General features: G+C 38.4%; 1 protein-coding gene across 1 annotated transcript in view; it reads right to left on the bottom strand.

Moving 5' to 3' along the window:
* pdgfrb (platelet-derived growth factor receptor, beta polypeptide) overlaps positions 1-12981 on the bottom strand; it is a 148080-nt gene that overhangs the window by 27795 nt on the left and 107304 nt on the right. Inside the window, exons 13-16 of the mRNA XM_051933722.1 lie at positions 10583-10687; positions 8982-9092; positions 5538-5691; positions 4812-4978 (exon numbers count right to left, since the gene is read on the bottom strand). Of these exons, the coding sequence (XP_051789682.1) occupies positions 4812-4978; positions 5538-5691; positions 8982-9092; positions 10583-10687 (537 nt within the window). The remainder of the gene's footprint in view (positions 1-4811; positions 4979-5537; positions 5692-8981; positions 9093-10582; positions 10688-12981) is intronic.

The following is a 12981-nucleotide window of genomic DNA, read 5'->3' as shown; positions in this document are numbered from 1 at the left end:
CAGGTGCCCCCCAGGGTTGTGTGCTGAGCCCGCTACTCTTCACGCTGTTGACCCATGATTGCACCTACAACTCTGACACAAACCACATTATCAAGTTCGCCGATGACACTACAGTAGTGGGACTCATTGAGAACGACGATGAAGCGGCGTACAGAGAAGAGGTGGAACGGTTGGCACTTTGGTGTAAAGACAATAATCTGTCTCTTAATGTTGAAAAGACAAAAGAGTTGATTGTTGACTTCAGGAAGACAAAGGCTGTCCATCTCCCACTCAACATTGATGGCGTCACAGTAGAGAGAGTGAAGAGCACCAAGTTCCTCGGTGTTCATATCACAGAGGACCTGTCCTGGACCAAAAACACCAACATTCTTACAAAAAGAGCCCAGCAGCGTCTCTACTTCCTGCGTCGACTGAAGAAGGTGCACCTCCCTAAACCCATACTTACCACCTTCTACAGGGGCACCATAGAGAGCATCCTGACCAGCTGTATTACAGTCTGGTATGGAAAATGCCATGCCTCCGACCGCAAAGCCCTTCAGAGGATTGTGCAGACTGCTGAGTGCATCATTGGCAGCTCTCTACCCAGTCTGCAGGAGATCTACACCTCACGCTGCCTTCATAAAGCCACTAGCATCATGGCTGACCCCCACCACCCCTCCCACCAATTGTTTACTCCTCTTCCATCTGGAAGACGACTCTGCAGCATCAGGAGCAGGTCTGCCAGATTGTGCAATAGTTTCTTTCCCCAAGCAGTCCGGCTCCTGAACACCATGCTGCCCTCCTCCACACTGGACTCTTTACTCCACACACTCTCTGGATTACATAATACTACTTAATACTGTATATGTTTTTTAGTTATATATATATATATCTTGTGTACTGCACCTTTTGACTATGGAGGACGATATTTCGTCCCACTGTGTACTGTAAGTATATTGTTAGGATGACAATAAAGCTCTACTTGACTTGACTTAACTTGACTTGACTTGACTAGTTTCCTTGCTAACAACGAGTGAGTCACATTCCACACAATATGAAATCTTTAAAAGGATGTTTTGTTCACTATCCCCATCATGTAGACAATTAGGAAGATGTGAATTAATGTGTCCCTCAAGCTGTTATAAGATTTGCTCTGACACTGAGCAGACTGAAGAACCAGTGATGGTCAATAGCAAACAGGGTGGGCGCTGAGAGGAAAATCATGGCAGCCTCAAACCAGAAAAAGTCCTATTACAAAGTTACAATTAGGACTGGAGCAACCATAATTATCTCTTCAGTAACCTACTTCTTATAATGGTATGTCCAAGATAAGACAGTATTAAATGAATATTGAATGAGGCTGGGCAGTTTATTTACAGTAGCTAAGGAATTCTTGAAAGATTTATGATCTGGTGGAACTGGTGTTCAGAATAGGACCCTGGTTTATTGAGGTGGGTAGCACAATTAGTTAATGATGCCCCCTAACAGCCCCTAAACCCCTGGTTTAAACTGTCTGTGGAGCTGACATGTTTTCTCTGCATCACTTTGGCTGTTTTTTTTTTTCAGGTACTCCAATTTTCCTCCCAAGTCCCAGTGGGGGATATTAAATGGTGACGTTAAATTGGCCAGATCTGAATGACTATATAGTGGGCTCAGAAAGTATTCAGACACCCCCAAATTCTACTTTTTATTTGTTGTAATTTTAATTTTAGATTGCTAAATTTGCCATTTTTGCTGATCAACATACACTCTTCTTCTTCTTCACCTTTTGGCTGCTCCTGTTGCCACAGCGGATCATCTTCTTCCATATCTTTTTGTCCTCGTCATCTTGCTCTGTTACACCCATCACCTCCATGTCCTCTCTCACCACATCCATAAACCTTCTCTTAGGCCTTCCTCTTTTCCTCTTGCCTGGCAGCTCTATCCTTAACATCCTTTTCTCAATATACCCAGCATCTCTCCTCTGCACATGTCCAAGCCAACGCAATCTCGCTTCTCTGACTTTGTCTCCCAACCGTCCAACCTGAGTTGACCCTCTAATGTCCTCATTTCTAATCTCATCCATCCTCGTCACACCCAATGCAAATCTTAACATATTTAACTCTGCCACCTCCAGCTCTGTCTCCTGCTTTCTGGTCAGTGCCACCATCTCCAACCCATTTAAAATAGCTGGTCTCACTACCCTCCTGTAGACCTTCCCTTTCACTCTTGCTGATACCCGTCTGTCACAAATCACTCCTGACACTCTCCTTCACCCATTCCACCCTGCCTGCACTCTCTTTTTCACTTCTCTTCCACAATCCCCGTTCCTCTGTACTGTTGATCCCAAATATTTAAACTCTTCCACCTTTGCCAACTCTACTCCCTGCATCCTCACCATTCCACTGACCTCCCTCTTGGTTTACACACGTGTATTCTGATCAACATACACTCAATAACCCCAAATGCCAAAATAAAAACATGTTTTCAGAAAGGTTTGCAAATTCATCGCAAATCACAAACTGAAACCACTCAGTCCTGTGACTATTCAGACCCTTTGCCATGACACTCCAAAATTGTGTTCAGGTGACTCTTGTTTGCTTTAATTCTCCTTGACATGTGTCAAAAGACTTGATTGGAGTCCGTCTGTGGCAAAATGAATTGACTGGGCGCTATTTAGAAAGGCACACGTGTACCTGTGTATAGAAGGTACCACAAATCAAACCACATGTTAGCACAAAAAACAGTTTATCAAGTCAAGACATCTGTGATAAATTTGTGGTAAGGCATTGATCATGGCAAGACTTAAAGCTTTGAGTGTTCCTAGGAGAACAGTGCCCTGAATAATTGTGAAAAAGAAGAAGTCTGGAACCACCAGGACTCTTCCTAGTGTTGGGCATAAGGCCAAACTGAATAACCAGGCAAGAAAAGCCTTGGTTAGGGAGGTGACTGAGAACCTAATGGGCACTCTAACAGAGGTTCAGAAGTCCTCTGCTGAGATGGGAGAACGTGTTGAAAGGATAATCATCTTAGTAGCTCTCCATCCATTAGGTGTGTATGCTACTAAACAGAGAGAAATAAATCCATCATAACTATTGGAATTTGTCATACAACATTTAAAGGACTCTGACCGCATAAAGAAAAATATTTTCTGATGAGACAAACATTGAACTCTATGGAAAGAACGTCAAAAGCTATGTCTGGCGAAGACCACCTGCCTAATAACCACCCCTATAGTAAAGCATAATGGTGGCATCATCAGGTTATGAGGGTACCTCTCAGTACTAGCGACAGGAGACTGGTCAGAATTGAAGCAAGGATGAAAGCAGGTAATTACAAAGAGATCCTTAAAGCACTTAACCTCACAGTGGGGAGACCGTCCACCTTTCATCACAACAATGACCTGAAGCAAACAGCCAAGATAACACTGAAGTGGGTTTGAGACAAGTCCCAGAGTGTCCTTCAGTGGCCCAGGCAAAGCCCAGACTTACAATCGTAGAACATCTGTGGAGAGACCTGAAGATGGAGGTTTACAGACACTTCCAATACAATCTAGTGGAGCTTGAGAGGATCTCCCATCTGTCCAAATCCAGGTGTTCAAAGCTTGTAGAGACTTACTGAGAAGAAGTGAAGCTGAACTTTTTGCTAAAGGGGCTTCTGCAAAGTAGGGGTCAGAATACTTTTATAAATGATTGATTTCAGTTTTTGATTTTTATATTTTCAGTCCTTTCTGAAAACATGTTCACTTTGTTATTATGGATTATTGAGTGTAGACTGATGGGCAAAAAATAGCAAATTTATCCATTTAAAATAAAATCTACAACAAAATGTACAAAAAAATAATGTGTGCAGAAAGTGAAGGGGTAGGAATTCTTTCTGAATTCACTGTACACGCCTGTATTGGAATTAGTGGGGTTGGAAAAATAATGTTAAAACAAATTAATGAATTTCAGTACTTCCGATACATGACAATATGAAATATGAAATACCAACTAGAAGAAATTATTTAAAACTATCCATGGTATCCATCTAAGACATGCTGAAATCTATTTAATCTCTGTAGACCTTAGTGTTAACATTTACAGTGCACCATCTATCAGAATGTATTTTGTAATGCAAGAAGTAATAAAATGCATTACATTTGTCATTCCAACAGATGGTGCATTACAAACATTTGAAGTAGTAAAATGCATTACTACAAGTGTTTGTGATGTGCCATCTGTTGGAATGACAAATGCAATGCGCGTATCTCTGTTATATGCTATTTCATGTGAGATTCATAAAAGCAGTGTTAATTGTTGTAATGCACCATGTGTTGGAGTGACAAATGTGTGTGATGCACCATCTGTTGGAATGACAAGTGCAATGCATATGTCTCTGTTATATGCCATTTGATATGAGATCCGTAAAGCACTGTCAATTTTTCTGATGCACCATCTGTTGGAATGATAAATGCAATGCATTTTATTACTACAAATGTTTGTAATCCGCCATCTGTTTGGAATGACAGAGACATGGCAATTGGACAAACAAAAGATACACAGACATTTATTCTTTCATTACAGTGGATGAGAGGATTGGTATTACACTCAGCTCTGATTAGGTAAACACAGAGAAATAAATACACCAAAGCTATTGCTTATGAGTTGATGTCTACATGTGTTCCGATTCAACGCATGAACCTCGTATTTTAATCTTTCTGCTTTTGTATGTGTAAAGAAGCACTTGATGTAGAAGACTAATAAAAGGCCAGCATCTTGCAGATTTGGCTTGCCATAATAAAAAGAAAAAGCCACACAAAATAACAGACAATAAAAGAAGGTCACCTTTCTAAAAATCCCCCATGAGCTCACCTTGTCCTTGTCCTTGGTAACTGTCCCTCTGGTAGGGGGTTTCATAAACAGCTGGCTCAATGTCTGCATATTTAATGCTGTCTGACTGCATCGCCACATACTCCGTGGAGTCGTCTTTACTCATGTCCATGTATCCTCCATCGCTTTCACTAGTCAGTGTTACATAGCTAAAAAAGAAACCAAGGAATCAGAGCTGTTTGAAACAAGAGCATTCCAATTCCAATACAACGTTCATTGTGACTTTAACAGATGGAGTGTATGAAAAGCAAACACGTTGATTAAAATTCTGGTACACTATGAAGAACGATGAAGCATTACAGAGTCTTAAGCAAAGGGGCACAAACTGAAGGGGCATGACTGAAAAGAAAATATGAGCTGCTGGGTGTTTGAAATGATATAAAGCAGCAGGTGTCTGCATCTTGTAGATAAACACATGAATTTCTATGTTGTATCCACACACAATAGTAGCTCTTGTATGCCTTCAATTATTGACCTCATGCTGTTCTAATGTAATCCTTGCATAACCCTGAAGAGACATAACCTTGAAGAGACCAAAAAATCTGAAGAATCACAATACGTTTGATGTCATTCTGTCTGTAAACACAAGTTATGCTGCACAGCTTTGAATTTATTTATTTTTTTGCAGAATTTCCATCACATTTGCACAACTGAAAGCAGATTTGTCTACTTTGCTTCCCAAGCACAGAGCACCTCATTTGAACTTACGTCTTTCCCTGGCCATTTGTACTGGTATTGCTGTACATCTCAGTGTCCCGTCTTGACTTGTCAGCGTAATACTGTAGAAAAGTGTGCTTGTTCCTGTGCAGGTAGTCTACCAGGTCTCCATAGCGGCAGAACTCCGTGATGAGATAGATTGGGCCTGAAAAATGAACGTTTGCATTGCTTCTAATGATATCATCAATCCACTTTCAAACCAACTTATCCTGAGCAGTTTTACAAAATACAAGTCAATAAAAATACAAGTACATTATACTATACAGTGTTGTATAAGAGGGATATTTTTGTCTGCAAATGGTGCTATTGTTGACAATGCTTATCTATCTATCTATCTATCTATCTATCTATCTATCTATCTATCTATCTATCTATCTATCTATCTATCTATCTATCTATCTATCTATCTATCTATCTATCTAATAACACCTTTCACATTTATCTTTAGCATGTGAAAGGCACTATATAAATAAAACATTATCTATCTATCTATCTATCTATCTATCTATCTATCTATCTATCTATCTATCTATCTATCTATCTATCTATCTATCTATCTATCTATCTATCTATCATATAACACCTTTCACATCTATCTTTAGCATGGGAAAGGCACTATATAAATAAAACATTATCTATCTATCTATCTATCTATCTATCTATCTATCTATCTATCTATCTATCTATCTATCTATCTATCTATCTATCTATCTATCATATAACACCTTTCACATCTATCTTTAGCATGGGAAAGGCACTATATAAATAAAACATTATCTATCTATCTATCTATCTATCTATCTATCTATCTATCTATCTATCTATCTATCTATCTATCTATCTATCTATCTATCTATCTATCTATCTATCATATAACACCTTTCACATCTATCTTTATCATGGGAAAGGCACTATATAAATAAAACATTCTATCTATCTATCTATCTATCTATCTATCTATCTATCTATCTATCTATCTATCTATCTATCTATCTATCTATCTATCTATCTATCATACTGTATAACACCTTTCACATCTATCTTGAGCATGGGAAAGGCACTATATAAATAAAACATACTATCTATCTATCTATCTATCTATCTATCTATCTATCTATCTATCTATCTATCTATCTATCTATCTATCTATCTATCATACTGTATAACACCTTTTACATCTATCTTTATCATGGGAAAGGCACTATATAAATAAAACATTATCTATCTATCTATCTATCTATCTATCTATCTATCTATCTATCTATCTATCTATCTATCTATCTATCTATCTATCTATCTGTCTATCTATCCAAATGTCACACTTCACATCTTAACAGTCTATGTATTTGTGTTTAAGAACATTAATGTGATCCACAGCACAAATTTCTTCACAAACATGTTTAAAATAAGCCCATTTAAAAAGGCTGTGACCACAAGGCTTTAATTTGTTTATAATTTACATCTGTTGTTAATTGTAATTTTTTAAATGTACACAATGTAGCTTAAAGCCTGTGGGCACCTGAACATCACACCTATATGAGCATATTGGATACCCCCTTCCAAAACTATGGGCACTAATATGGATGTGGTGCCCACCATAACAGCCTTCAATTTTCTGGGAAAGCTTTTCACAAGCTCAAGTGCACCAGTCGGAATTTGTGGCCATTCAGCCCAAAAAACATTTGTGAGGGCATTGGATGAGATGGCCTGCCTCACAAATGGGTTCATCCCAAAGGTGTTCAGTAGGGCTGAGGTCAGGGCACTGTGCAAGCTACTCAAGGTCCTCCGTGTCTTTATGGACATTTTATTGGCTTGTCTTTGCTGGAAGAGGTAAGGGCCTTCTCCAAGCTGTTGTCACAAAGTTGGAAGTTTATAGTTGTCTAAAATGTCTTTGCGTGCTGTAGCATTTACAGCACCCTTTACTGAAACCAAGGGTCCAAGCCCATTCCCTGGAAAACAACCACAGCCATTCTCCCTCCTCCTCCTAACTTTACTGTAGGTAGTATACGGTGTTCTCCTGGCATTTTCCCAGATTCATCAGATTTCCAGATAGTGAAGCGTGATTCATCACTCCAGAGAACACATTTTCACTTCTCCAGAGTCTAATGGTGGCATTTTTAAATGAAAATGATCTTTGTCCACATAACATCATTTACACATAAATTATGAAAGTGTCTCTGCCCACATTATCCATCCATCCATCCATTATCCAACCCGCTGTATCCTAACTACAGGGTTGCGGGGGTCTGCTGGAGCCAATCCCAGCCAACACAGGGCGCAAGGCAGGAAACAAACCCTGGGCTGGGTTTAAATGACTGATAAACACACATGATGATGTTCGCCTATACAGGGCAAGCACGATTTATCAGAAAAAGAAAGACGAAGTGTCCTCTTTGAAAGGATGGTTAAGCAGTCAGCCATGGGATTTAATGTAAAACAGTAGTGATTTTTAAATAATTTGCCTCTGATGCATGTATGTGACATTCAAACAATACAAACCACAATTTAGGTAAGCAAATACAACAAGTGCCATAGAAACTCTTTTATGTTCTCTCTATTGCAATATGATTTTCTTCCATGATGGGGGACCAATCAGTGAATGACACATTGTAATAATCAGGAAGCAATAAAGGCAGGTCGACATAATAAACATGAACCAGTCAGAGCATAACTATATGTGCTTTCAAATCTTTACATTTCCATCAATCCACACTGTGATGATGAGCACATGGCTTTGAAGATCCTTTTCAAAAATCTCAAATTTTAGGGGTTAAAAATTTCAAACTAGTGCAGACGAAAAGTGAAAAGACAGACTAATGTCTGCGTTTTTCAGTGAAAATGTACTAGTGTGGATGCAGGTCGTGTGGTTGACAGGTTAGGGTTTCATTTTAAGCATTTGTGTTTAAACCAATTTGTCATTAATTCAATAATGAGAAACCATGAGGTCTTAGGATGATCAGCATCAGACATGAAGAATTTTCACTTCTGAACACTTGGTGGTGCTGGAGACTTGAACTACCATTTGAATGACTGGCACCAAGAGTGGCGTTTAGGGGTGGCAAGTGGGGAGACCGCCCCAGGCCCTACGCTTAAAGGGCCCCGCTTTTGAGATCTGCGTGCCCTGTTCAAGATGATTTGTTAAGTTATATTCTCTAGTTATATTTTGTCTGCGTGTTATCTTGCAAAAATTTAGCTGAATACTGAAATGAGAAAATCTGGTGTATGTTAACATTATTTTTATTAAATTCGCGCTCAAGTTTATACAGTCCACACATACTGGTAACAGCATTTGATGTAACCAGCCCTGTGTGGGGTTGGTCAGCCCTAGGACCCGCAGACCCCTAAGGCCGCCTCTGACTGGCAGTGTTTTAAAATTAAATGAAAAGCAATATTACAGAGAATTTAAGAATTGGGAGATAGAAGCTGGAGTGATACCTCTCTTAGTGCAGGCTCCCAGAAGGTTGACAATATTGAGGTGAGGCCCAAGGTGACTCATTATCTTCAGCTCTGACATCAGAGCCTGAGTCTCACTTCTTCTTGCAGTGGCTGTTTGGTAGAAATTCAAAAATGTTTTAATTAAACATTTATCTGTCCTTTCCAAATGGTCAATCAATGTGCAAGACAGATTAGAACTTTTTACAACTGCTCTGAAATTTTTTTTTTTTTAATCAAAGCAACTAGCCATCATATATGAATAAGTATTTTTTTTCAATCACCAAAAACTTTCCCCTGGTCTCCCAGTACCTTCAAGAAAGCAGTGCTGTATTTTGGCATTTGGAGGATTTTGCATATAAAGCAATAGGTGTGTGGTTACTAGCCCACCTCAATCCCCCAATTATTTAGCAAATAAACATTTAAATCTAATAAAGTAGTCCATACTTCAAAGATAGATAGATAGATAGATAGATAGATAGATAGATAGATAGATAGATAGATAGATAGATAGATAGATAGATAGATAGATAGATAGATAGATAGATAGATAGATATGAAAGTCACTATATGATAGATAGATAGATAGATAGATAGATAGATAGATAGATAGATAGATAGATAGATAGATAGATAGATATGAAAGTCACTATATGATAGATAGATAGATAGATAGATAGATAGATAGATAGATAGATAGATAGATAGATAGATAGATAGATAGATAGATAGATAGATATGAAAGGCACTATAAGATAGATAGATAGATATGAAAGGCACTATATTATAGATAGATAAATAGATAGATAGATGTGAAAGGCACTATATTATAGATAGATAAATAGATAGATAGATGTGAAAGGCACTATAAGATAGATAGATATGAAAGGCACTATATGATACATAGATAGATATGAAAGGCACTATAGATAGATAGATAGATAGATAGATAGATAGATAGATAGATAGATAGATAGATAGATAGATAGATAGATAGATAGATATGAAAAGCACTATATTGTAGATAGATAGATAGATAGATAGATAGATAGATAGATAGATAGATAGATAGATAGATAGATAGATATGAAAGGCACTATATTATAGATAGATAGATATGAAAGGCACTATATTATAGATAGATAAATAGATAGATAGATGTGAAAGGCACTATAAGATAGATAGATAGATATGAAAGGCACTATATTATAGATAGATAAATAGATAGATAGATGTGAAAGGAACTATATTATAGATAGATAAATAGATAGATAGATGTGAAAGGCACTATAAGATAGAAAGATATGAAAGGCCCTATATGATAGATAGATAGATATGAAAGGCACTATAAATAGATAGATAGATATGAAAGGCACTATATTATAGATAGATAGATAGATAGATAGATAGATAGATAGATAGATAGATAGATAGATAGATAGAGAGATAGATAGAGAGATAGATAGATAGATAGATAGATATGAAAGGCACTATATTGTAGATAGATAGATAGATAGATAGATAGATAGATAGATAGATAGATAGATAGATAGATAGATAGATAGATAGATAGATAGATAGATAGATAGATAGATAGAACTTACATTTCAGCATTTTCACTGCGACTTTATTTGCAGACTGTGAGTGGCTCAGGCCGTAAGCGGTGGCTTCCACAACCCTCCCAAAGGCTCCTGAACCCAGAGTTCGACCTTGAAATGCACACAGTGTTAGAAATGTACATTATTACTTGGCTGTGAAAGAGAATAAAATGCTGATTTACAAGATACAAGGCTTTATTATATATTACAGATAAAAATGGTTATATGTGTTTCATTCATGGCGGAACCTGGACAATAACAGTGTTGGACAAATTCATTTTTATATCAGCCTTCCTTAGGCTTGTTATGGTTATAATACAATTGCTTTAATTTTAGGTTAAAATATTTGTGAAGTTCATCCAGATAAAAAGTGAAGGATATTAATCCTGAGAACTTGTTGACTTGATAGAATACCTTTTCATAATAAATATCTTCCTGGGGTGATTTGTAGATAAAACACACTTGATTCCAGATTTATCATGTTTGAAAAATGGCAGAAGAAGTGACTCGTTTAAGATCACACACAAAGATAACTGTATGACTTGATTCAGCAACAAAGTGTTTAGAATCTACAACTTCATTCACTGGGAGACCCTATCCTATTTGAAGTAAGTGAATATCATTCCAAAGAGCTTTACAGGTAAATGACAACCATGTCATGGATGGAGTGATGGAAGATCAGGAGACACCAGCATTGGAGGACAGCCAAGGAAGGAAAAAGAACACCCACTAGGCAGAAATATTCCTTTCAATTCCATCTCCAACAACTTTAAATGTCTCCAAAATCCTCAATTGTGAAATTGTGTGTGAAACAAATTTTAGGGCCAGTTTTGCGAAAATGTCTGCTAAAACAGTGTTTCTTAACCTCTGAGCTGTGACCCACCTTTGGGATGTGGGTCACGAGCTGCTATTGTTGATATTGATGGTGGCTCGTGGTGGCTGGTAGTGAGTTGCAGTAGATTGTGGTAGGTTGCAAGTGGATTTTGACAAGTATCCACTCCACTAAGCAAAAGAAGAATAAGAGGTGACATGATTGAAGTGTTTAAAATTATGAAAGGAATCAGTCCAGTGGATCAAGACTGTTATTTTAAAATAAGTTCATCAAGAACACAGGTGCACAGTTGGAAACTTGTTAAGGGTAAATTTCGCACAAACATTAGGAAGTTTTTCTTTACACAAAGAACGATAGACACTTGGAATAAGCTATCAAGTAGTGTTGTAGACAGTAAGACTTTAGGGACTTTCAAAACTTGATGTTTTTTTGGAAGAAATAAGTGGATAGGACTGGTGAGCTTTGTTGGGCTGAATGGCCTGTTCTCATCTAGAGTGTTCTGATGTTCTAATGATGATCGTGCTCAATCCCCCTCCTGCTCTGACAATCGGGCTAAGGGAACTCCCTCACCTGCTTTGATGATCATGCTTGATTTGCTAAGGGGGAACCCCTTCTTGGTGGGTCATGAAGACATTTACATGGTGTCACACATGTGCAAATAGGAGGGAGCTGTATGGACCAAGTGAAGGTAATTCCATGCCAGGCCAGGGGGTGGCTAAACCTTCTTCTGTTGTCTCTGCAGACCAAAAATGGGAAAACCTGTCTGAATCAACCCTGAAGATATCACTTCCAGTTCCAGTGCCCAGAAGAGCATCACTTCTGGTTCTAGCTCCCAGAATAGTGTCACTTCCAGTTACGACGTCAGAAACCCATCACTTCCAGTTCCTCAATGCCACTTCCGGTTATGGCATTTAAAGCTGCCAATTTTTCCACCAGTCTTCAATCTTGTTTTGGACTCCATCAAAGACACTTAAGTCTTGACTTCAAAACCCATTGCAGCCAGGGAAATTATACAGGTGGCGGCCCCAAACCTTAAGTGTGTCGAGTCTGATCTTTTCACAATGGAAAAAAGTTGGGTCGCAGCTCCAAAAAAGTTTAGGAAGAGTGTACTAAATAAAAATCAACTGTTTTCCATCCATCCAATATCCAACCCACTATATCCTAACTACAGGGTCACTGGGGTCTGCTGGAGCCAATCCCAGCCAACACAGGGCGCAAGGCAGGAAACAAACCGCGGGCAGGGTGCCAGCCCACCGCAGGGCACACACACAAAGCACACACTAGGGACAATTTACAATTGCCAATGCACCTAACCTGCATGTCTTTGGACTGTTGGAGGAAACCCACACAGACACAGGGAGAACATGCAAACTCCACGCAAGGAGGACCCGTTAAGTGAACCCAGGTCTCCTCACTGCACTACACACTGCACCACCGTGCCACCCATCAACTGTTTTGTTCATCATTAATATTAACAAATCAGGACAGGAAAAAATGAACATGTATTTCTTTATTTATAAACTGCATTGGATGCCCCTTCCTGAAGTTGACAAAAATTCAGATCAACTAGAGA

This window comes from Erpetoichthys calabaricus, chromosome 11 (assembly GCF_900747795.2).
Source record: "Erpetoichthys calabaricus chromosome 11, fErpCal1.3, whole genome shotgun sequence".
NCBI classification, from domain to species: Eukaryota; Metazoa; Chordata; class Cladistia; order Polypteriformes; family Polypteridae; genus Erpetoichthys; species Erpetoichthys calabaricus.
This window is presented reverse-complemented; position numbering and strand designations above follow the sequence as displayed.